At 49.5% G+C, this 26,395-nt stretch overlaps 1 protein-coding gene across 1 annotated transcript; it reads right to left on the bottom strand.

Annotated features, from left to right (window-relative positions):
• Positions 1-18,077: 18,077 nt before the first annotated feature.
• LOC310634108 (beta-1,3-galactosyltransferase 4-like) lies at positions 18,078-25,176 on the bottom strand. Its single transcript, XM_083352172.1, has 2 exons — positions 24,936-25,176; positions 18,078-19,319 (listed from the first exon to the last, which is right to left on the bottom strand). Exon 2 carries the CDS (start codon positions 19,290-19,292, stop codon positions 18,240-18,242), a length of 1,053 nt encoding a protein of 350 aa, XP_083208298.1. The 5' UTR covers positions 19,293-19,319; positions 24,936-25,176; the 3' UTR covers positions 18,078-18,239.
• Between the last annotated feature and the right edge of the window lie 1,219 nt (positions 25,177-26,395).

Raw genomic sequence — 26,395 nt, 5'->3', positions numbered from 1 at the left:
GGTGCAAGGGTTTCCCCGCCTTTTAGGCTGCTCCTTCTCCCCCTCAGAACTGGCTAGGAGGTTTTCCCGCCTTTTTTGTTCTGGGTGGTCTTGGCATCTGAGAGAAGAAGAGGAGCCTCTTTGCGGTGGGGTTTGCCAGGCAGCCGCAGGGCTCCTGGGGGGGAAGAGGAGAAGGAGGAGGCCTTGGAGGGGAGCCCCCTCAGCTGCCTGGGCAAAGTCTCCATCTTGAGTCTGGGAGGCCGGGCGTGGGCGGCTGGGTGCTCACCCCACAGGTCGAAGTACAACTCCCACCACCCTGGCCAAGGAGAAGGCCTCACGGCTCCCTCCCAGCAAGGCCTCACTGTGGACGGGGTTGCCACTCAATTATTTGGGCAGAGCTTGGATTCTCCGAAAGGGAAGGCTAACTTCCTGAATGAAACAGCAGTTTGAACCCGATCTGGAGCTCCCCACCCCAGGAAGAGGTTACCGCAGATTCGGGGAGGGGAGGAATTGGCATGGAAGGAAAAGACCTCAGCCTCAAATTGTATAGCTCTCCTACACACGGACGTTTATATACACAACGTAAATTGTCTCAAATGGTAAAGGGTCTCCTGCTTGAGCGCAGGGTTGGACTAGAAGACCTTCCGGGTCCCTTCCAGTGCTCTCATCTAATAATCTAGCCCAAAGCATCGTGTGATTTGCGGCACCATGTGGAAACAGATGGGGGAGAAGGACCTGGGGCAAACGTGGGTAAAAAACCCTGTTGTCGATAGAGCTTTACACCACAACACACACACACACACACACAACATTCAGTCTCAACAGTCTGGACTCTAAATCCTTCTATCTCTTCCCCCCCCACCCACCCCAGTCACAACCCATGAAGCTTCTCCTTTTTTGGAAAAAAAAACCTTTGTGATCCACCTTTCAGTGCTCCAACACTGCAAGTCTCTTAAGAAGAGACTGGACAGCCGTTTGTCCGAAATGGCATCGGGTTTCCTGCCTGAGAAGGGGGTTGGACTAGATGACCTCTAAGGTCCCTTCCATTATTATTATTTGTCCTGTTTGGGAACATTTGAAGAGATTCCTCCTCACCAGCATTCAAAAAAAAAAGCGGTGAGAAGAATCCTGGAAGGGACCTTGGAGGTCATCTAGTCCAACCCCTTCGTCCAAGGCAAGAGTCCTTCCTTCCTGGAAAAATGGCTGTCCCATCTTTTCTTGGGAACCTCCAGTGATGGAGCACCCACAAAAAACCCCGGGAAGCCAGCCCTCATCTCTCACTCCCTTGAAAGATAAGATAATTTCTTGACCCAAAAGACCGACTAGCCAACTGTTAATAAACAAAGACGAAATCGAAAGATACCCCTCCGCCCAAAACTTGGCAAGATTGGCTCTCAATATTGAGAGACTTCTTTCTGGGTGTCTCTTTCCAGACACCCAGGAAGAAAAACAAATAAATGGAAAAGGAATGTGCTGATCTCCAAACGAAGTAACAACGCTCCTGGCTCTTTGCCATCTGGGTCTTCGGTTATAATTTCCATACCGCAAGGTGCCGCTTTCCAAGGATAAGCCAAATATTGCAGGATGTAGAACAAAAGTTGGTTTCCTTCATTCACCAGAAATGAAATTAATAAGGGTGTGTGTGTGTGTGTGTGTGTGTGTGTGTGTGTGTGTGTGTGAAATTGCCTTTCATTAGCGCCCCCCCCCAGTGAATGGAGAACTGGAAATAGTATTGGCATTTCCCCCTTATTTCCAAAATTTGTTCCCTGGGGCTTGCCTGGCTAAGGAATTCTGGGAGTTGAAGTCCACAAGTCATCAAAGGGCCAAGTTGGAAGACCCCTGCCTTAACATTGGCGTGTAATATTTTTCTCCATCAGAGCCCCCCCCCCCCAAATTTAAATGACAAAAGGATCAATTGATATAAGGAGTCCTCAGACTTACAATGGTTCGTTTATTCTATTCTATTCTATCCTTATTCTATTCTATATTCTATTTACTCCTATTCTATCCTTATATTGTATTCTATATTCTATTCTGTTCTGTTCTATTCTGTTTCTTTTTCTATTCTGTTCGGTTGTATTCTAATTCTATTCCTTTTTCTATTCTGTTCTGTTCTGTTCTATTGTAACTATTCTGTTCTATTCTGTTCTATTCTAATTCTACTCTATTTCTTTTTCTATTCTACTCTACTCTACTCTACTCTACTCTACTCTACTCTACTCTACTCTACTCTGTCCTTTTTTTCTAAAAAAATGGTGCCGGAACTCAGAGGTGTCACTGGGAGCGATGCCGGTGTCTTGCTACGGCATCGCCGCCCATATTTGCACCGCCACCCCTGCCGCTCAGAGCCACATGCCGTGGGGATTCCCCTCCCCACAGCCGCCGTGAGGATTCCCCTCCACACAGTTGCCACGCCTCGGCCCGTGCTAAGCCCCCCACCTGGAGCTGCTCTGAACCCCGACCCAGAGCTGTGCTCCTCGTGGCAGTGGTCTTCAGCGCCAAACAGCCTCTTTCCAACCACATCTAGAAAAATTTGTAACAAACTGGAATTCTCAAGGCCACGTTTGGTATTTCCCAGCAATCTGTTACTGGAAGGAAAAAGCAATCCCTGCTGCGTTACTGATCCCAGAGAAGCATTTGCATGTATGCAGGTATCCTTAGGGTGCCATAGTTATGAATGAGAAATATTGGTGGCAAAGTTGGCATTTCTGGATGTAATAAAAATATTTTGGACTTATTTTTCTTTCTTTGCATGTTTGATATTTTTAAAAAGGCATATGCTACTGACTACACTTATGCACATATGTAACATCTTTTGCTAGGATACATGACCACTGCTTGTCCAGAATGTGAAAAGTGAAAGATTGTGACTAAACAAAATTTTAATGTACAGATAATACCACCAGAAATTATTTTAGCCTTTTTAATAAATGTTATTGATGTTAAGCTCACCATGGAAAACATCACATATTGTTATGTATATACTAGGTTAATTATTTAAAGACTGAAGTGCAACATAACTATAGATTCTAAATAATCTATTTTTCAAAACAGACAACAGTCCAAACAGTAAAAGTAAAGTCCAAATTAAGAATATTTCATTCTTAAGCATTGTTTAATTTAAAGTGGTTTAGTTGTAATAGATGGTTATAGATTCAAAATAGTTTTCAAGAGTGTACAAAAGTTACTATTTTTTTCTAGCATCAGCTAAATTAGACATATTACATTCAGAAAAATGTTTTTCATTTCTTTCCTGTTACCTTTATTGATTTCATTGCAGAGATGTTAACATAGGAAATAGATTATTTTGTTATCTAATTTTACCTTCCAAGAGACAGAAGCAGATGAAAAATGTGAGGTTCTTTCCTGTTGGCTTTTTTGAATTGACTGTTTTGGATTCTAAAAGTTTAGCTCCTAAAGAAGTAACCTTGTAAATAATTTTAATGTCCTCCTCTAGTGCAGGGTAGGCAACCTTGGCTCTTTTATGACTCGTGGACTTCAACTCCCAGAATTCCTGAGCCAGCATGGAAACCTCTCTCTTTCCCCTCAGCGTGGCTGGCTCAGGATTTCTGGGAGTTGAAGTCCACGAGTCATAAAAAAGGGCCAAGATTGCCTACAACTAAAGCAAATAGAGGGAGCTTTTTTTTGTTGTTGTTGTTGCAAAAAAAAAGGTGCTGGAACGCCGTTCTGAGTGTTCTATGAGAAAAAAAGCCCTGATTCTATTCTATTCTATTCCTATTCTATTCCTATTCTATTCCTATTCTATTCTATTCTATTCTTCATCTACGCAGATGATACCACTCTAATGGCAGAAAGTGAAGAGGAACTAAAGAGCCTCTTGTTGCAGGTGAAGAAGGAGAGTGCAAAACTTGGGTTGAAACTTAACATTAAGAAAACCAAGATCATGGCATCTGGCCCTCTCAATTCCTGGCAAATAGATGGGGAAGAAATGGAGGTAGTGACAGATTTTATTTTCCTGGGCTCCAAGATCACTGCAGATGGGGACTGTAGCCAAGAAATTAAAAGACGCTTGCTCCTGGGGAGGAAAGCCATGGCAAATCTAGACAGCACACTAAAAAGCAGAGACATCACCCTGTCAACAAAAGTGCGTATAGTCAAGGCTATGGTCTTTCCAGTTGCAATGTATGGTAGTGAAAGTTGGACCATAAGAAAGGCTGAGCGCCAAAGAATTGAGGCCTTTGAACTGTGGTGCTGGAGAAGACTCCTGCGAGTCCCTTGGACTGCAAGGCGATCAAACCGGTCAGTCCTAGAGGAGATCAATCCTGACTGCTCTTTAGAAGGCCAGATCCTGAAGCTAAAACTCAAGTACTTTGGCCACCTAATGAGAAGGAAGGACTCCCTGGAGAAGAGCCTAATGCTGGGGAAGATCGAGGGCAATAGAAGAAGGGGACGACAGAGAATGAGGTGGCTGGATGGAGTCACTGAAGCAGTAGGCGTGAGCTTAAATGGACTCCAGAAGATGGTAGAGGACAGGAAGGCCTGGAGGAATGTTGTCCATAGGGTCGCGATGGGTCGGACACGACTTCGCAGCTAACAACAACAACAAATTCTATTCTATTCTATTCTATTCTATTCTATTCTATTCTATTCTATTCTATTCTATTCTATAAGATGGCGGCGCCTGGAATGGCTGCGGCTGCATTGGCTCTTGAAGGCGAATAGTTTTGGGAGGGATAGTAAGGGCTATAGGCCACATGATCAGGAAGATTTTGATGTGTTTGAGCAACATGGTGGAACTGGGGTAACATACGACATACGACCGACAATCTTTGCTGGCCTGGCGAGTTTCTAGTCGTTTTGGAACTGTTGGTGAGACTGTTAAAAGTCATTGGCGCTGTTTGAATTTGTTCTACCAGCAGCAAGATCTGACTGCTGGCCCAGTGATGGATTCTATTGCAAATCAGGGCTGTTTCCAGAGGAGGCAGAGGAGGAGAGGACCTGGAGCTTATGGAGCGAAGGAACTGGATGAGGCTGTCGGCAGGCCCAGAGGAAGAGAGAGAGGCTTTTGGAGGAGTTGGTGGTGGGGGCAGCAGCGTGCTCCAGGGGTGAAAAGAAGCAAGGCCTCTTAAAGGAAAAGGAAGAGTCAGGATCAGAAAAAGGAAAGAAGGCGAGGTTGTCAGAATACAAGCTAACTTGAGGACTAATCCACATGAAGCCCCATTTCCATCTGTCCTGTTTGCCATCGTTCACTCTAGGGACTAAAGTGGACAATGTGAAATTTCAGCGGGCCCCGAACAAGAAGTATACATCGGAGGTGGTGACCCTTTGAGAGCTGTATGCAACGAAATTTCATTTTGATGTATGCCGATTGGTGTACATTCAAAGTGACAATAAAGTTATCACCATCATCATCATCATCATCATCATTCTATTCCACCTCTATTCTATTCTACTCTACTCTACTCTACTCTACTCTACTCTACTCTACTCTACTCTACTCTACTCTACTCTACTCTACTCTACTCCACTCCACTCCACTCTTATTCTTATTCTTATTCTTATTCTTATTCTTATTCTTATTCTTATTCTTATTATTCTGTTCTATTATTCTGTTCTTTCTTCTGTCGTGTCCTGTCCATTCCATTCCATTCCATTCCATTCTTTTTTACTGCTCCATAAATCTGCTCCTTCCTACGGCAGAGTTTCCATAGCCTCATGTCTCCAGGAGCCCCAGGTGCCGATGAGGCTTCGGGCACCAAATATATTATCTTGGGCTCCTGGTGGAAAGAGGCACCCAGGCAGCCCTTCCTTTAAGGAGGGCTCAGAGTCACAAGAGCCTCAGGAAAAGGGGTTTTGCCAGCCATCCTTGTCCTCAGGACTGTCACACACACCAACCCCGTGTGTGACTGCAGTTCGGCTACTTGGCAACTGGCTCACATCCATAAGGAAGCAATAAGCACTCCAGACTTATATACCGCTTCCCAGCGCTTTTGCAGCCCCTCCCTAAGCAGTTTACAGAGTCAGCCTTTCCCCCCACCCCAACAATCAGTGCCCTTATTGTGCCCTCCGGGGCAGGACGGAAGGCTGAATCAACCTTGGAAGTATTCAAGTGGAGGACGACAGCCGGCCTTCTGTCTCGCCTGCATGGAGTAGGCGGGTTGGGCTAGATGGCCTCAAGGGGCACTTCCAGACCCAGTACTCTGCGAAAAGCAACTGTGAACTGTTTAGCTATCCCTGTAATTGTTTATATTTTATATTCTATTCTCTATCCTTTATTCTATTCTGTTCTATTCTATTCTATTCTATTCTATTCTATTCTATTCTATTCTATTCTATTCTATTCTATTCTATCCCTGTAATTGTTTATTTTTTTCTTTTTAACTTGTTAACCTTTTTACTGGTTTTCAATGCCCTCTGGCCAGGAAGGGTGGAGGCAACCCAGGGAGAAGAAGAGAGACTGCTCCCTTGAGGGGAGGATCGGCCAGGTGGAGGGCTGGAGTAGATGACCTATGAGGTCCGTTCCAGCTCTGTTATTGTATTCTAACAGGGTTTGAGTAACAAAGTTGAGGGATGGCAAGGAAGATGCAAACGGGGGTCAGTCCATGGGAGAAGGGGATGGGGGGTGGGCAAATCCCCTGGGGGGAGTTGAGTTTGAGGTTATTCCCCACCCCACCCCCCACCCCATGGTCTCCTCCCAGAAGAGTGAGATGTTTTCATTTCCTAGCTTCCACCATGAAAAGGGAGGAATGGAAAGAGGCTAATTCCCAACTTTTTATATAATAAATATAATCATCATAATAATGATGATGATGATGATGATGATGATGATGTTGGAAGGGACCGTGGGGTCATCTAGTCCAACCCACTGCGCAGGCAGGAAACCCTATACCATTTCAGACAAATGACTGTCCCGACTCTTCTTAAAAGCTTCCAGTATAATAATAATAATAATAATAATAATAATAATAATAATAATAATAATAATAATAATAATAATAATAATAATAATAATAGTGACTACAAGCAGTGGCATGACAAAGTAGCAACAATGGTGCATTGGAAGATCTGCAAGAAATACCATTTGCCTGGTGGGATCATAAAATAGAGAAAGTCATAGATAATAAAAAAGTTACACTGCTCTGGGACTTCAGAATTCAAACAGACAAGCACCTGCAACACAACACCCCGGACTTAACAATTGTCGATAAGAAAGACAAAAAAGTCTGGATAGTGGATGTGGCAGTGCCTGGAGACAGCAGAATAGACGAGAAAGAACTGGAGAAGATATCAAAATACAAAGACCTACAAATAGAAATAAGATTGTGGCAAAGGCAAGCAAGGGTAGTAGTACCAATAGTAATAAACGCCTTGGGTGCAATCCCAAAACAACTGGAGCACCACTGGAACACCATCATCAGCATTGACAAATTCCCCATTAGTCAATTGCAAAAGGCGGCCTTACTAGGAACTGCTTCCTTCCTGCGACGAGATCTGTAATACCATCCAACATCCACATCTGCCTATCCCAGGTCCTTGGTAAGGACTCGATGGGTAGACAAAAATGCCAAATCCAGTCTGAACATCTGCTGACTGTGCGATGATCAATAATACAATAATCATAATCATAATAAAGTTGGAAGGGATCTCGGAGGTCATCTATTCCAATCCCCTGCTCGCAAATCCTGGGGAACAAACAGAGTGATCCATGACAATATATGATGAATGATTATCATTATTATTATTATTATTATTATTATTTGTCACACAGCCAGCCGGAGGTCCTGACTGGACCTGGCGCTTCTGTCCACCTGCCGCGACCGCCCCCAGGACCTGGGAGGGACCGGTGTGGAACGTCGGGCCGGCGTGGTGAATCTCGTTGCGGGACGGGATGCTGTGCGGAGCCCAGCTGCCTTTTGCAATTGACAGACGGTGAATTTGTCGATGCTGGAGGTGTTTAGGTGGTGCTCCAGTTATTATTAATTATTACTAACGATTGACGTACAATACGAGTCCCGTGACACGATGTTGTATTTTGGAGCGGGTGGTTAAATTTTTAATCTTGGCAACTGAGAAACGAGGAAGAAAAAGCCTTCGGTGAAGCCAGGATAATCCCACACAAACTGGGATTCTACGTGGCAAATGCTGATCCCCAGCCTACCGTAGTGGCCAAAATTGTGGAAACGCCACCTTTGGTTTTAAGTTTCCACCCATTTTTCTTCTAAATATTTTTGTAATTGTAGCCTTGCTGACTATTTTACATCGCTTTCCGGGCGACAGGTCAACTCTTTGCACCGTTAACTTTAATTTTATGACCTTTTACAAGCTGACTAAATGAAAGAACGCACACACAAAAAAAAACCCGACTGACTTGATAGCGATCACATCACACACTGGCAAATGTCCTCCTCCTGGCTCCAATACATGACATCAATAACCGGATCCTACTGTGATCTGATTGGCTCATTGCCAAAACAAGGTGATCCCCGATCGGCTCTGTAAACGCTCCTGCTCATTGGCTACCGTCAGATGAAGGGAAGCTCTGCCTGGGTTATCAACCTAAAGCAAGCGGTGCTTCCTTTTTCTGGCTATTTGGCTGTAACGCTTTGTGGAATACGGCACGGATAATTGAGCAAACCTTTCTGCATTACATTCTTGATTAAATGATCTTTCCACTGATGTATAATTTTAGGGTACTACTGCAAAAAACAAACAAACGGTGTTATCCGCCATCAAAACTCAAAAATACACTTTTCCCAAGAGGTTTTCACAATTTTGGCCACTACTGTACATACTACAGGTAGGCCTGCTAGGAGGAGGAGGAGTGGGGGGGAGGAAGGATCCTGGCCTGCCCCCCAATTGGACCAGATTCAGATTCAGATTTATTAAATTTATATGCCGCCCTTCTCCCCAAGGACTCAGGGCGGCTCACAACAATAAAAATTAAAAAAACCACAAGCTTATCAGTTACTGAGGGGCCAGTGTGTGTGTGTGTGTGTGTGTGTGTGTGTGTGTGTGTGTGTGCGGGGGGGGGGGTGACGGGGGTGTCACGTCCTTTTATACTAGGAGGGAGAAGCAGACAATGCAAGACATTTTGAGATGCCTGGCCAGGGATAAATAAAGCCTTTGATTACCTGCCAGGCTTCGAACAAGAGAAAAAATTTCACTCCAGATGAATTCCCACAGGTGGCAAATTAAATCCCTGCTTCCCAGCTGGGTGGTTGTTGTTGTTTTGTTTGTTTGTTTAAAAAAAAATAATTCAAGGGCTTCCAGAGCGCGCTCTCTATTTTGCGTACTTTGCCAAAAGAGCTCTTTCTCAGATACCGAAGCAGAGGAAGACCTTGGGCACGGAAGGAAAAGCAAAAACCTGTTTTCTTAAAGTTATAATTTGTGGCCCAGACTGCCCTGTTAAAAGCACCCATTTCCCCTTTTTTTAAAAAAAATGCTAAATAAGGGAGCTTAAGCAACCTTGTGGTTCTCAAAACATTTACAGTTTGCTGAGCCACTCTGATATTTAGTGAGAGAACAGTTAGCATTTAAAAGGGCATAGCAGTTGTATTTTGCCAGGCAGATTTTTTTTTTTAAAAAAGGTTGCATATTTGGGTGGCAGACAAATAAAAACAAACAAAGAAACAAAAACTTTGCATAAAATAACCTACACCCAGGGGTAAAGGTTCCCCCGCACACGCGTGCTAGTCGTTTCCAACTCTAGGGGCCGGTGCTCATCTCCATTTCAAAGCCGAAGAGCCAGCGCTTGTCCGAGGACGTCTCCGTGGTCATGTGGCCGGCATGACTAGACGCCAAAGGCGCACGGAACGCCATTACCTTCCCACCGTAGCGGTCCCTATTTTTCTACTTGCATTTTTACGTGCTTTCGAACTGCTAGGTTGGCAGAAGCTGGGACGAGTATCAGGCGCTCACTCTGCTACGCGGCACTCGGGATTCGACCCACCAAACTGCCGACCTTCTGACCGACAAGCTCAGCGTCCTAACCCACTGAGCCACCGCGTCCCTTCCACCCAGGGGTACCAATGTAATAATAATGCCAAGGAATAAATCTTTTTTTAAAAAAAAACGTTTTCCCTGTCCCTTGCTAAGAAAAGAACTATTCTTGCTAACATTGGGTCATGAAGCCTTCATGAAACACGAAAACAGCTTTGAGTAATATATACACAAACTTTGCAATGCTGTATCTTGTCGTGTCATTAAGACTTGAAAAGTTACTGTGGCAGCCCAAAATTATGATGGTTGTTATTTTTCACAATTTACTCTGTGATTGTGTGGCAGGAGCAACTCCCCCTCCCCCGGTGTTCTGTAGCTGCGTCAGCAGTGAGTTGAGCGGGGGGGGGGAATTAATAAATAATAATGCTAATCGGGAAGGACTCGACAGGTGGACGAAAATGCCAAATCCAGCCTGAACATCTGGCTGACTCTGAGGCGAACGGTAATGTCTCAAGGAACATTTAATTTATTTTGTGAGATTCCTCCCGGCCCGTAGGCCAGAAATAGTACAAACTCCTCGCCAGGACTTCAGTGGGGTTTTGAATGTTGGAAGTCCACCCTGCTCCATCAGGTAACCTTAGGAGATAGTTAAGAGAATAACAGAGTTGGAAGGGACCTCGGAGGTCTTCTAGTCCAGCCCTCTGCTCAAGCAGGAGACCCTATACCATTTCAGATAAGCGACTGTCCTTGAAAACCTCCAATGATGGAGCACCCATGATTTCTGGTGGCAAGCTGTTCCACTGGTTCATTGTTTTCACTCTTAGGAGGTTTCTCCTTAGTTCTAGGTTGCTTCTCTCCTTGACTAGTTTCCATCCGTTGCTTCTTGTCCTGCCTTCAGGCGCTTTGGAGAATAGCTTGACTCCCCCTCTTCTTTGGGGCATCCCCTGAGATGTTGGAAGGCTGCTATCATGTCCCCCCTCACCCTTCTCTTCGTTAAACTACACATACCCAATTCCAGCAACTGTTCCTTATATGATTTAGCCTCCAGTCCTCCAATCATCTTTGTTGCTCTTCTCTGTACTCTTTCCAGAGTCTCAGCATCTTTTTTACACCGTGGTGACCAAAACTGGATGCAGTATTTGATTTGAAAGAGAGACGTTGACCTTTGCCCACCTGAAAATAACTCAGGCAAAGCAGAAAGCATTTATTAAGGGTGTGTGTGTGTGTGTGTGTAGTATGTGTGGGTGTCCTTTTATGGGGCACACGGACAAACAACGACACGCACGTTGGACAGAGGTGGCAAGCCAGCAAGCAAAGACCTTGATTGCAGGTGAGAATTGAAGAAACAGACTCCTCTTGCACAGCCTACCATAAGGACTTCTCAGGATGCGCCCTCTGTTGTGCAGTTGCTGAAAAGCAAGTTGTCACACCGCCTTCAGGAAAGGCCCGCCAGGCTCCTGAAGGATAAGCTCTTGGTGCCCGAGCAGAGGAAGAAAAAAAAAATCCCCACTTCTCTCTCCCTTTCAGACCTTGGTGGGCTTTTTGGGGGTGGGTGGGTTTGTTTTTAATTTCTGCAATTCTAACCCGCTTTGTATTCACGGCTGTGGAAGGTTTGCGCCTTTTTATCTTGCTCGGAGTCGCCTTGGCAAAGGCATTTGATAAGTAAAATGCCAAAGAAACGGCCTCGGCGAAGAAGAGGAAAGATAACAAAGAGGCTGCAAAAAGGGCCACCATCCCCTTTTTGAAAACAGCTCTGAAGCCTCAGATTCCAGGCCACCCAGGCCAAGGTGTGTGTGTGGGGGGGGGCGGGAAAGTCTCTGGGGAGTGGACCCAACAGGCTGCAATCGGGCTGAAAGAAGCCAAGGCCTGCCCCACACATCGCCCTGGAGGCTCCAGACAGGGGCTGACCTTGGGCCGAAGGAAAGAGCTCCCCCCCTCCAGGAGAGCTCCTCCCCCCATGACCCACCCTCCGTCAGCCAAGGGCAGGGATGGTCCTGACTCCCCCCCCCCCTTCCCTGCCTTCCATGGCAGACCAAACAGGAAGCCCAGATTTGCCGGCCTTTGCTTCTGGGCATTTGGGACATCCCCCCACCCCCATTTAATATGTCAGATGATTAAAATGGGATTTGGACCAAATTTTGTAAGAGCTATACAAACAATTTACACTACGCAATCTGCCCGAGTATTATTAAATTTAATAAAATAAAATAAAATAAATAAAATAAAATAATATAAAATAAAATAAATTATTCAATGGTGAAATGACTGGGAAAATTGATATACAAAAAGGTACGAGACAGGGATGCCCTCCCCCACCCCCATTTTGCAGAGGGGCTTCCAGACCCGGCTTTTCCCCCTTTGGGATTGTGTGTGTGCTTCCCAGTGCAATTTGTGGGTCTGATGGCTCCTTTGAAAGCCCTCCGTGGCCAGGATGTCTTCAGGGATCCCCTTTCCCAAACCGTCTGTCCGTCCACTCCAGATGGCCACAGAACAACTAAGCGGTCCCCCCTCCCCCCAGGGGCAGCTGAAGGCCCCTGTGGGGCTCCCCCAGCCCTGGGAAACTCCCCCCCCATTGGTCCCACTTCAAGGGCTGCCAAAAATACACCTTTCCCAGAGGGCCTTTGCAGAGGTGGGTGGATGCTGAGTCCACCTTTTTAAATTATTTGCTGCCAATTTATAGTTTTGTCCCGGCAGCTTTCAAAGGTCACCATAGAAACGTGTTCAAGTCGTACATAAATAGCCCAGCATCCGTGAGGACCAAGGTGTAGAGAAATGGCACAAATAAAAGATAAAACACGTTGCTTTTTTAATAGGAAACTTGGAGTAAAATTTAGAGTAACATAAACGTAGAGTAACAGGCAGATATTAAGATGTCACTTTTTATTGATTATAAAGGTCCTTTAAGCATCTGTCTCTCATCTACACAGTGAGCCACCCTGAGGCAGCGATTCTCATCCGTGGCACCCGGAAGACACGTGGACACCCGAATTCCCCAGCTGGACTTCCACCATCCCACCGCCAGTGGGCCTTTTCCAGCCCAGAGGAGACAGCCAGTCGAAGCCCACCAGGCCATCAGCAGCCCAGAACCACTTGGCAGTCCCCAAGCAGCCTGGGCTGATCACGGCAACATTATAGAACAGTGATGGCAAACCTTTTAGAAACCAAATGCCGAAACTGCAACCCAAAACCCACTTATGTATCACCGGGTGCCAGGTGGGCATGGCCCACTGGGTGGTCATGGCTGTGGTGGTCATGGCAGACTGGGTGGGTGTGACCAAGATGGGCATGGTCACCTCGATATTGCTCGTGGTGAGGGATACCTGTGGGGGCCGGGCAGGGTTGGGGGAGATCCAGGGGGTCTCTGGCAGGTGGGGCAGTGGGCAGGAGGCTCGTCCTGCGGGGTGAGGCAAGGCAGGGTGGGGGGGGCATTGTCACAGGGCAAGACGAGGCAGGGGCAGCTGCTGCCTGACACCATCGACCCCCACACACAGAGCCCAGCGCCACAGCCTGCTAGCTCCTTGACTGGCGCATTCTGAGGTTCTGCAGCCCACTGCCAGCAGTTCAGAGAAGCCCCCTCTGAACTGGACGGCCGGCCAACAGCTGAGGAGGCGATGCAGTAGGTCGTGCCCGGGAAAAGGAGAACATGCGACGCCACGCCAGGAGGGACAGGACGGGGGGAGGGAAACCAGCTGTGCTGGGATGCATCCATCCATGTGGGACCTCAGCGAGTTAGCGGGCAGCTGGTTGAAGGATGGTTGCCATGTCCGGGGCATGGCGCGGGTGCCCACAGAGAGGTCTCTGAGTGCCGTCTCTGGCATGCATGCATAGGTTCGCCACCACTGTTATAGAAGGTTGAACATGGACAGGGAAACCACCAAGAAACCCTGGCAGACTAGACAGGGCAGTTGGAAGGACACCCCGGAGGACAATGGGCAACATCTGGTCCTCTTGCCAGATGTGTTCTTAAAGACTCCATGCCTGGGGAGTCGGGGATCCATTTCTGCCATGTAGGTCACTGTCTTGATAGAAAGATCACATCTGAGCCAGGGATCTTGAGCAGCCCTTGATCTGAGAGGGGCCGAGGCTTCCTGCTCCAGGGCCCCTGTTGTTAGCTGCGAAGTTGTGTCCAACCCACCGTGACCCCATGGACAACGTTCCTCCAGGCCTTCCTGTCCTCTACCTTCTTCTGGAGTCCATTTAAGCTCACGCCTCCTGCTTCAGTGACTCCATCCAGCCACCTCCTTCTCTGTCGTCCCCTTCTTCTCTTGCCCTCCACCTTTCCCAGCATTAGGCTCTTCTCCAGTGAGTCCTTCCTTCTCATTAGGTGGCCAAAGTATTTGAGTTTTAGCTTCAGGATCTGGCCTTCTAAAGAGCAGTCAGGGTGGATCTCCTCTAGGACTGACCGGTTTGATTGGCTTGCAGTCCAAGGGACTCACAGAAGTCTTCTCCAGCACCCAGGGCCTCTAGTTGTTCACAAACTTAACGCAAATGTCAAATGTGATTCCCATCCTACTACACCAAGGATTAAGGTGTCCCATGCAAGGAAAGCCAGTTTCCTGCAGCAACTGAGCTTACACCACTTCCCTCAGCCCCAACCGGGCACTTTGCCCAGGGACCGGCCCAAAGGGCTGCAGAGAAAGTCGAGGTCCAAGAAGAGAAGAGAACGTTTGCAGCTGAGGCTGTTTTCGTGCGGATGTTTCATTACCCAACTGAGTAACGTCACCAGTGATACAGGCGAGTGGGGTTTCCTCTCGTTTAATGTCCCTGAAGTCCTTGACTTACAACTCTTCTGTCATGGTTTTGACAAATGAAATTCTTCAAATGTTAAGGCACTGTTTACCTTAAAGAATCTTTATTCGAGTATCATACATGGTTGAAGCCGAAATTTTAATTCCCCTCCCCTAAACACATAGTAAAGGTAAAGGTAAAGGTTCCCCCGCACATGCGTGCTAGTTGTTTCCAACTCTAGGGGCCGGTGCTCATCTCTGTTTCAAAGCCGAAGAGCCAGTGTTTGTCCGAGGACATCTCCGTGGTCATGTGCCCAGCATGACTAGACACCAAAGTCGCACGGAGCGCTGTTACCTTCCCACCGTGGTGGTCCCTATTTTTCTACTTGCATTTTTACGTGCCTTCGAACTGCTAGGTTGGCAGAAGCTGGGACGAGTAACAGGCGTTCACTCTGCTACACGGCACTCGGGATTTGACCCGCCAAACTGCCGATCTTCTGATCAACAAGCTAAGCGTCCTAACCCACTGAGCCACCACGTCCCTTTTAAACACATAGTATCAAAGCACAATTCCCACTTCTCATTAGCAGTCATACATCACATTCTCCAATTGGTTTAAAATGCAAACTTTCCCTCCTTTTTCCAACCCGCCATTTCTTATCATCTCTTATTTCAAGAATTGACATAACAGAATTGTTATGTCTAATTAACTCCCATCGTATTCCTCCTCCTTTTCGAGTATCATCTAATTCTAAGAGTAAAGCATAGAAAGAAAAAGGCTGCATCTCCCTATCTTGTCAAAGCAAGAACGTCCGATGTTAGCAGCATTGACATCCGGCCACCCTTAAAAAAAGGACAGACCCTGTAGCGTAAACAAAAGCATATGTTAGGGACTATCTCTCGGTTTGCTAGGGTGTTTCTTATAAAACTTTTTGATGAGTTTGTCGGCTTTCACATCGCTAGATTTCACCCAAGTGGCTTCATAGTGAGTCTGTTCCACCACTATGAGGGGCCTGGGCGCCTTCTTAGGGGGAGGTCTTAAAGTGGAGCCCCGAAAAGTTTTCAGTAGGCTGCAGTGGAAGACAGGGTGAATTCTCCCCAAAATCCTAGAGATTCTACTGTGACCAGATTGATGATCCTTATGAGGGGGAAAGGCCCCAAGAATTTCAGTCCTAATTTCTTGCTGGATAATTTGAGGCATAAATATTTGGCTGACAAATAAACCTTTTCCCCAAGTTGGAATGTTCTTTGGGGAGCCCTCTTCTTATCAGCTTTGTTGGGGTGTTTCTCATAGAACCTTTTGATGAGTTTGTCGGCTTTCACATCGCTAGATTTCACCCAAGTGGCTTCAGACAACGAGTATCCCTTCCATTGTACTAGGTACTGCAATTTTCCTTTAACAATTCTAGAATCAAGAATACACTTTTTTTTCCCTTTTGAAAGAATCATTATTTATTATCATGTTGACTGAGCCTTGGTGGAGCAGTGGGCTGAGGCCTCCTTAAGTAACACCAGCTGCCTGCCATTAGTGCAGGTTCGAGTCCCACCAGGCTCAAGGTTGATTCAGCCTTCCATCCTTCCGAGGTAGGTAAAATGAGGACCCAGATTGTTGGGGGCAATTAAGCTGACTTTGTAATAATGCCACTTGGGTGTGTGTGTGAAAGCCCTAATAAGCAGGCATATACATAGAATGAAGGCTACTGCTAAGCTTGTAAGCCACCCTGAGTCTTCGGAGAAGGGTGGGATATAAATGGAATTAAAATAAAAAATAAATAAAATATAAAGAAAATGAACTTCTGCACTGGACCATTATTTCTATGTGAAACAATATTACAAATAAGGATAGCTATTTACCAGCAGATGCAGATCTGCATCTACAGTTGATTACATATGTTGAACTCAAAATACAAAATTCTTGAAATAGCCATGAAATGTATTATACTGTACCGTATTTAGCTTAGATCCCATCTAGTTTAAATAAATATAAAAATATAGGGTATGAATAAGAAATGCAAGATCATATGGTAACTGACAAGAATACACTTTACTTCATAGTAGGTTTGACCTGGTCCTAATTTCTTATTGGGTAATTTGAGGTGTAAATATTTAGTCGACACATAAACCTTTCCCCCAAGTTGGAATGTTCTTTGGGGAGCCCTCATCTTATCAGCTTGTTTTTTATAAGTCTCGGAAGTCTTTTTTTAAAGCAGTTTCTGTATTTCTCCAAACGTCTTCCCGCCTGATGGGAGGAGGAGGAGGAGGAGGAGGAGGAGGCACGAGGTGTGGCCTTGCAGGGCTCCGGGTCTGCGGACACTGACTCCATGCCCCCTGCCCCCCCTCCCCACAGGGCATCGACCCGGAGGCCAAGGTGCCCTTCCTACGGCGGAGGCTGAAAGGCCGGGACTCGGCGGGCGGCAGGCTGAAGCGAAGGAAGAAGGTGGCGGCCGAGGAACAGCGGGTGAGTCTCCTCCAGAGGTTGACTGCTCCTCCCCAGCTCCTTCTGCCCCTCCTCCCTGGATCCCCCCCTGCCCCCACCCCCAATCCTGCTGAGCCACAAGGTGGTTGCCAAACGTTTCCTTTTAATACGTCAGAGGGCAAGAAAAAGCTCCCATTCGATTCAGGAGTATGCGTCTGAACCGATTGTTAACCTGGCTGGGTCCCGCCTCTGGAGTTTGGAAGGGGGCCCTTGGGGGAGGGGGGGTTTCTGCCAGTTCCAGTTCACACCCACCCACCCTCCTCCCGGCAGGCCCTGGTCCGGAAGAGCTTGGCTGCCAAGGCAGAGACGAGGCAGCCGGCCACACCCAAGGCCGGAGCCCCTGCGGCCGGCAGGTCAGCGCTGGATCGTTTCCGGAAATAGCGGGCGAAGGCGGTCTCCCCTGCCACGTGCCGGACGGCTGGCCCCGTGGACCTTCTCCGAAACCCCTGTCGGCTTTATTTGGACTCTTGAGCTTCGAATACATACACACCTGTGATTTGTAGATGTGTTGCGCACCGTCTCTCTGGCCCTGTGAAGGAGGAGGGGCTGTCCCCACTTCCCTCTCTCCCAGTGGGCAAAGAATGGGGGCTCCCCCCCAAAAGCATCCTTGGGATGAAGGGCCAAAGCGGCACCCCCCATAGTATTCCTGAGTATTAGGAGGGGGGGTTATCTTGCCACCGAGGGCCTCCCTTCCCCAAGGGCTGCATCCCCCCCCAGCTGCCCCCCCAATGTGCAGAGGTGGACCTGGGCAACCGCAAGGCTCCTTTTGTGTCCCACAGATCCGGCCAGAGTTGCTGCCTTCACAACCGCCCCGTTTTCTGGCTTGGTGTGACACATTCCCTCTCTCCCCCACAAGAGTCCTGCCCCATGTGTTCCCCAAGCCTGTTCAGGCCCCACCCGTGGTTCTGTGGGGTGCCTCCTCCCTCCGGGCTGTCAAAAGTCCACTTGGAGCCAGTTGCGCAAGAGAGGACGGCACCGGGATCAGCACTCAGTGGACAGCCAAAAAGACCGTGCGGGAGGCTGGGCTGTCCAAGCGTGGCTACTTGACCTTTGCTTTGGCCCGTTTGCTAAGTTCTATGGCGCCCAGAAGGGTCTGGAGAGGGGAGTCCGTCCAAGGCCGGGTGGGGGAACTGCAGGCTGGGGGCTCACGAGTTGTCCTACTCCTTGGCCACCCAAGCTAGCCAGGCCAGCACATTGCAGCGGGCCAGGCCCAGCAGGTGCTGCCAGCGAGTGCAGAGTGGTGCGGGGGCCATGGCCACAGCCAGCATCTGGGCGGGCATCACGTGGTGCACACTGAGGAGCACCTCCCGGTAACAACAGGTGTCGGGTGGGTAATAGGTGGAGCCAGCCAGGCGGGCCAGATGGCGTGGGGCAATGGCGGCATGGCGGGCGCAGATGCCCACAAAGGCATCCTCCACGGGGACCAGTGGCAAGTGGCGGGCGGCATCCAGCACGGTGGCAACGGCTGGGGCGGAGAACACATAGGTGCTGCCGCCGCAGTAGGGCGGGTAGATGGCGTACGGGTAGACTGAGTCTGGCACATAGTGGCGGCTGTGCGGGTCGTGGGTGGGCATGACGGGCCAGTGGACGTAGCCCAGGTAGGTGGTGGCTTCGGGCGGGCCGCCCAGGTGCTCCAACTCCCGCACCAGCCCGGGCAGGTTGAGGAAGACGTCGTCGTCAGCCTTGAGCAGGAAGCGGGCAGTGGCGCAGTGGGTGGCGGCCCAGTCCATCAGGGCCAGCGTCTTCAATGTCAGGTTGGTGTAGGTGTCAATGAAGCGGCCCTGCAGCAGGTCACGGTGCTCAGCCGCCTCACGCTCAAGCACCACCTGTAGCTCCGCCTCTGCCGGCAGCCCCAGCACAAACAGGATGCGCAGCTCATGGTTGCCTACTATCTGCACTGCACCCCAGCTGCGCCGCACTGCCGCCCGCCGTGCCACATGCCCGGGTGCACTGGCCACCAGCACCAGCAGCCACGGGGCCCGCATGGTGCAGGGTAGCGGCGAGAGCAGGAACTCTGTGGGCGGTAGCGGCACAACAGGGGCATCCCTGGCTGCCGGCAGAGGCAGCAGGGGAAGCAGGAGTGGCACTGCACTCAAGATCAGTTTCTTGCAGCCACCAGTGGCCAGGAAGGTCAGCACCAGCAAGGTGGCCATGAGCGCCCACAGCAGACGGAGCATGCGGCGTGGGCAGAGCTTCAGGCGAGGTGGCATGGTGAGCCTTGGGAGCAGCGAGAGGGCCTGCAAGAGAGAAGGAGCATCAACCCCACTGGAGAACAAAGGCATCCCTGCCGCGCCTCCTGGGCTATTTGCCAAGGAGGCCCTGCATCCTGCTCGGTGCCCAGGACGGGATTGACTGGTTAGGCTTACAAGTGGGGGAAACTGTATTTGTCAAAATTCCTCCGTCTTAATGCTCTCAAACAGTGACATGATGTAAAATAGGCTGGACATTTTGGATATCTAAAAACTCTACATCTCATCCACTGGCAATTTTGGTGGCCGGGGCTAAAACGGGATGTGGAAAACTATGTCAGGAGTTATGCTGTATGTGCCACCATGGAAAGGATCCCAGGAAAGACCCCTGGGTTACTGCAGCCAGTGGCAGACCCTTCTCAACCATGGGAAGAAATAGCTATGGACTTTATAGTAGACCTACCCAACAGTAGAGGAAATACTGTCATCTGGAATGTAATAGACCTGTTCTCGAAGCAGGCTCATTTCATTGCTTGCAAAAGACTCCCATCGGACACACTAAATTGTTCCTGAAACATATCTACCGGCTGCATGGCGCCCCTAAGCGAATAATGTCAGATGGGGGGGGGGTGCAGTTCACAGCGAAGTTTTGGAGGAGTTTTCTTAAATTAACTGGATCATCTCAAGGCCTATCATCTGCTTTCCATCCAGCTACCAATGGGGCTGCAGAATCCACTAACAAGATGGTGGAGCAGTATCTCAGATGTTATGTTTCATGCCAGCAAACAAACTGGAGTGACCTCCTCCCTTTCACAGAGGTGGCTTACAATAATTCTGTTCACACCAGCACCGGCTACAGGCCTTTCAGGGTAGCCACAGGAAAAGAGTTCAGCCCGATGTCTGTGAATGCCCTCAGGTGCCCTCCGCTTCCCAGACGCTTGATCAATGGGTGAGGGGGTGGGAAGAAGTTTGGAGAAACACAAAAACTGCTTTAAAAAAAGAGACTTATAAAAAACAAGCTGATAAGAAGAGGGCTCCCCAAAGAACATTGTAACTTGGGGAAAAGGTTTATCTGGAACCATACCAATCGGCCTTCAGACCCGGGTACAGCATGGAGACGGCTGTTCTGTACCAGCCTGCTACCGGCCCTGCAGAAAAGGCAGGGACAACCCCTTTTACATGAAGGCAAGAGGCTGGAATTACGCCTGCCAAATTTATTACTACAAAAACAAACGGAACAAGACAAACCAAGAAACAGGAGCTTTAAGAAACATGAACTATCCGAGTGGTTGCCTTCAGCAAACCAGCCCTCCCAGACATTCCCCTTATATAGAGTTCAGGGCGTGGCTTCTCTCTGCCTCCTTCCGAGAAGCCCCATTGCCTTTCTCTGTTTACTCCTACTTGACTGCCTCCTGCGTCGGGCGTCCTTGAACAGGGCCAGCTGTGGGTCATCTTCATCCATGCTGTCAGGCTCACACAGCTGGGTCTCCGTGGTGACCAAGTGGGAGGGGCCTGGCTGAGGGCTCTCATCAGCAAGATCTTCAACCCCCTCAGCAAGGTCTTCAACACCCCCTCCTCCTCTGAGTCGTCCGACCCAACTGCCGAACCCACAGGCTGACCCTGAATTACAACAACGGCATTGGTCGCACTGGTGAATGATCTCTGGCAGGCTCGGGACAGGGGTTGTTCCTCTGTCCTAGTTCTATTAGATCTCTCAGCGGCTTTTGATACCATCGACCATGGTATCCTACTGCGGCGTCTCAGGGGGTTGGGAGTGGGAGGCACTGTTTTGTGGTGGTTCTCCTCCTATCTCCTGGGCCACTTGCAGTCGGGGTTGACAGGAGGGCAGAGGTCTGCCCCGAGGCCTCTCATTTGTGGAGTTCCTCAGGGGTCGGTTCTCTCTCCCCTCCTGTTCAACATCTATATGAAGCCACTGGGTGAGATCATTCGTGGTTTCGGGGTGGGGTATCATCAGTACACTGATGATACCCAACTTTTTTTCTCCATCCCGAACCAACCCAGGGATGCCCTCGCCGTGATGTCCCGTTGCCTGGAGGCGGTCCGGATTTGGATGCGGAGAAACAGGCTTTGTCTCAATCCCGCCAAGACTGAGTGGCTGTGCATACCGGCATCTCGGACTAACCAGTTCATTCCACCTTTAATGATGGGGGGTGAGGTGTTACCCCCCCCCCCGTCGATAGGGCTCGCAACTTGGGTGTCCTCGTGGATTCGCGGCTCAGTTTTGAAGACCATATAGGAGCCGTGACCAGGGGGGCTTTTGCCCAGGTTCGCCTGATGCGCCAGTTGCGGCCCTACCTGGACTGAGATGCCCTGCGCACAGTCACTCATGCGCTCGTGACCTCCCGTTTAGACTACTGCAACGCTCTCTACATGGGGCTGCCCTTGAGGACCACTCGGAGGCTTCAGCTGGTGCAGAATGCAGCCACGCGGGTTGTGATGGGGGTTTCCCGATACTCCCATGTAACACCTCTACTCCATGAGCTGCATTGGCTTCCAGTTGCCCTCCGGGTGAGATTCAAGGTGTTGGTGATGACCTATAAATCCCTGAATGGCTTGGGTCCAGGATATCTGAGGGAACACCTGCTGCCTGCATCAAGCTCCCTTCATCCTGTGTGCTCCCACAGGGAGGGTCTTCTCAGGGTACCGCCAGTAAAAGATTGCCGGTGGATAACACCCAGGGGGAGGGCCTTCTCTGTGGGTGCGCCTGCCCTCTGGAACCAGCTGCCGGTGGAGCTCAGGGCTGCCCCTGACCTTCGCTCATTCCGTCGGGACTTGAAGACTTGGCTCTTTGAGCTTTCTGGCCTGGACTGAGAGTATTAAGTGGGGTTTTAATTGGATTTTAATTGGGGTTTTATATTTATTCAAGGTTTAAATGTAATTATTTTAACTGTTCTTAATTTTTGTAATTGTTGTACTGTTATTTTAAAAACCTTGTGAACCGCCCTGAGTCCTACGGGAGAAGGGCGGTATATAAGTCTAATAAAGATAAAGAAAGATAAAGACTAAATATTTACGCCTCAAATCACCCAATAGGAAATTAGGACCAGGTCAAACCTACTATGAAGTAAAGTGTATTCTTGATTCTAGAATTTTTAAAGGGAAATTGCAGTACCTAGTACAATGGAAGGGATACTCGTTGTCTGAAGCCACGTGGGTGAAATCTAGCGATGTGAAAGCCGACCGACTCATCAAAAGGTTTTAGGAGAAACACCCCAACAAACCGAAAGATAGTTCCTAACATGGGCTTTTAATTACGCTACAGGGTCTGTCCTTTTTGCAATGGGGGCCAGGTGTCAATGCTGCTAACATCAGATGTTCTTGCTTGACAACATAGGTGTTGTGATTCAGGGTCAGCCTGTGGGTTCGGCAGTTGGGTCGGACGACTCAGAGGAGGAGGAGGAGGGGGGTGTTGAAGAGCTTGCTGAGGGGGTTGGACAGCTTGATGAGAGTCCTCAGCCAGGCCCCTCTCATCTGGTCACGACGCAGACCCAGCTGTGTGAGCCTGACAGCGTGGATGAAGATGACCCACATCTGGCCCTGTTCAAGGACCCCCGACGCAGGAGGCAGTCAATCAGGAGTAAACAGAGGAAGGCAATGGGGCTCCTCGGAAGGAGGCAGAGAGAAGCCACGCCCTGAACTCTATTTAAGGGGGAATGCGTGGGAGGGCTGGTTTGCTGAAGGCAACCGCTTGAAAAGCTCCTGTTTCTTGGTTCGTGTCTTGTTCTATTTGTTTTTGTAGTAATAAATTTGGCAGGCGTAATTCCAGCCTCTTGCCTTCTTGTAAAAGGGGTTGTCCCTGCCTTTTCTGCAGGGCCGGTAGCAGGCTGGTACAGAACAATAGGGAGATGTAGCCCTTGTCTTTAACTTGCATGTTACTTTTAGAGTTAGAATTACTCCCTGTGGGGAGTAGGAAGAATGTATCTTAAGACTGTTTGTGATAAGAGAAGAGAAGAATTTGGTGGGTTGTTAAACAGGAGGGAAAGCTTACAATTCAAACTAACTGGAGAATGTGATTTATGACAGTTAATTAGAGGGAGGAACTGTGCTTGATACTGTGTGCTTAGGGGAGGGGAATCCAGATTTCGGCTTGACCATGTACGTGCCGAAGCTATGCTCTTTTGATTAAAGAGTCCTTAAGGTAAACAATGTGTTAGATCTTGAGTTCGAATGAAGCACGAGGCAAGACGAGAGGGTGAAAGCAGGAACATTGCTTTGTTGAGCTGGCTGGAACGGAACAGAACCACGCAGGCATCTGCATGGCTATTTATACGGTTGGCCACTAGGTGGCAGCCAATAGATTGAAAGTAACACAATTCCCGCATAAATCAGCCAATGGCTGAGCAGGAGACTCTAAGTCTGGCTAAACCCTTAAGCTGTTACACAGGCAACCTTTAGCAGCAATTACAGACACAACATTGCAAGCAAGAAAACCCCAATACATTACACAATGCCTCAAGGTTTTTAAAAGAATTGCATCTGTCAGAACCATGACACCCTGAGCTGCAAATATTTCTCTTTCTTGGCGACTCCTGTCCGTCAACTGATAACAATACTCAAAAAGAGGGTTAGGGTTAGGGGGTTGGGGGGGGGGCTTCCCACCCAGCCCAGCCCAGTCTGGGGAACTCGGCTGCCTGTTAAGCCAGCTGCTCAAGTGAGCTTCCTCGGCAGCACCACTAAGCTCTCTCCTCCCCCCATTTGCCCTGGCGCTGATGATCCGTCAGCCTGGAGATTGTGCCAACCTACCCTGGAGCCCGGCTTGCAAGCATCTCCCTGCACCTGCTCTCAATCAACAAGCCCAGCGGTCTTTGGGGTGGGTGGTGGTGGGGCACCTCCCAATGACCGGCTAGGGTCCAGCAAGAGGGCAGCAGTGGCTCTGCAGGCCCCCCCACCCCCCACCCCTGACGGCTGCTCGGGTCCTCCGGAGATCATGGCTGGCCGGCCATCCGCTTTCCTGCTTGCTGCTGCCTGTTTGGGTGGATCAGGGCCCCGGGCGGGCCGGGAGAAGCTTTGGTTCCTGCTGGGTAACGCAGCGGGGCCTGTGGGCCTTGGGGAGGCTGCCTGTTCCAGCAGTCTAAAACAGCCTCCCTCTGATGGCTGCCCCCCTCATTCTCTGCCCCCCCGTCCCTGTGCCAGCTGCTCCCTTCCCCCCCCCCCCAGGGCACTTAGGAGAGGCCCAGCTTGGCCTGGAGCAGGAAGGGTCCCTCCCCAAAATGGAGGAAGGCCGTGTTTCATCCTTAGCTGCCTTTAAACATGCTTGGGATAAACACATCTGGGCACCTCCACCAGCAGCCGCAATCAGCACCCAGATGAGCAGAGATGAACTCCCAAGGTTAACATCAGGCCAACAGTCAGGAAGTAAAGTAAACTAAACAGCCCAAACAAAGACCCTCTCGGACCAACCCCGTCCAGATTGACAGGGCAGGCCACTAGACGCAGCCCCTCTCCCTACTAGCCCTGACGATGTTACCTAGTTTGGGCCATGAGACGTCTGCAAGAAAGCAGAGAGCGCCCGGCACCCCCTCATTTCAACCCTCAGCTGCAAATATTTCTCTTTCTTGGCAACTCCTGTCCGTCAAGTGATAACAAACTACTCAGAAAGAGCAGGCAGGGTGAGCCACCCCTGGGCCGGTTTTCTGGGCTTACCTGGGTGGTCCCCCCGGGAGAGCCCTGCCCGGCCTGCCAACGGGTGCCTCTTCCGACGCCCAGTGAGCAGCTGGCAGGAAGCCTGTTAGCGTTCTCCGGCCGTGTCTGTTAAGCGACCTGTGCCCGCTTGTTAAGCTTTTGCCCTTTTCCAGGCCTGTTCGGACAGAGAGGAGAGGCAACAGGCGAGGAGGAGGCGAGTCCGAGGCAGGCAGGGCTGCCAAGATGCCTCTGCACTTCACAGGAAGTGAAGGCTGGACGTGTTTCTCCCTGGCGCGCTGCCCTCGCCACCCTCCGTTGGAGGAGGAGGAGGAGGAGGGAGCACTTATTCCTGACACGGGCTGGAGGGAAGCCAGGAGTCCCACTGTTTCTCTCCCCTCCCCCCCAGCCAGGGTCTTTCAGGGCACCGGAATACCTTTGGGGGTTCAGCAGGAGAGATGCGTGCTTCTTGCCTTCTGACACTGTTGCTTGCACAAAACCCACACAACACCCAGCGGTGTAGGGAAGGGTGGAGCCTGCTTCTGTCCGGGAGGCAGCAAAGAAGAACAATCAGGGCTCTTGGCTTTTCTCCCAGTGGGATCAGGCTGGGCTTGTAGGCCTTTGACCAGCGGGTCCTCCGGCTTGGACAGGGCGGCTTAAGGCTATCAAACGAGGGAATCCTTTGTAGAGGGAAAAGTCCCCTTGAAATCCTCCAGAGAGCCCTCGTTTCTCTGGCAAAGGAATCCCCCGCCCTAAGAAACGTTCTCAAGTGACGTTTCAACACCCAGGTCAGCCGGGAACCATCGAAATCACCTAGAAACAAGACACCCCCCTCCCCCCACCTGGTTGAAATACCCACAAGGGCTGTCTTGTCTTTGTGTGGCTGCCTCGCCAAACTGACAAAGCTGGCACCCCACAGGGGGTGGGGGTGTCCTTCCAGATGCCGGCAGGAGGCTGGTCCTTCCTGGAAGAAGATCTTGGAGGGGCCCCCCCGCCCGCCCGGCTGAGGCCATGCAGCATTAAATAGCATGGCTGCATGAAGAACTCTCTGATAAATTGAAAGATAAAAAGGACAAGTATAAGAATTGGAAAGAGGGGCACATAACCAAGGCAGAATATCAGCAAACAGCCCGTGCCTGCAAAGATGAAGTGAGGAAAGCTAAGGCTCAAAATGAACTAAGGCTTGCGACCAAAGTCAAAAATAACAAAAAAAGCTTCTTTCAACATATAAAAAACAAGAAAAAAGTGAAGGAAATGATTGGTCAATTAATGGGGGAAAGTGGCAAGAAGGTGACAAGCAACAGGGAGAAAGCAGAACTATTTAACTCGTTTTTTGCATCTGTCTTTCCACAAAGGGAAAAAACAGTCCAACCTACCCAAACCAGTGCCATAAAAAACAGAATAGAAACACAAGTTAAGATAGGCAAGAAAATGGTAAGTGAGCACCTGTCCAGCCTAGACGAGTTGAAATCACCAGGACCAGA

This window comes from Vipera ursinii, assembly GCF_947247035.1.
Source record: "Vipera ursinii genome assembly, chromosome: 2".
In the NCBI taxonomy this organism is placed as follows: Eukaryota; Metazoa; Chordata; class Lepidosauria; order Squamata; family Viperidae; genus Vipera; species Vipera ursinii.
The sequence above is the reverse complement of the archived record's forward strand: the minus strand, read 5'-3'. Positions and strand labels throughout refer to the sequence as shown.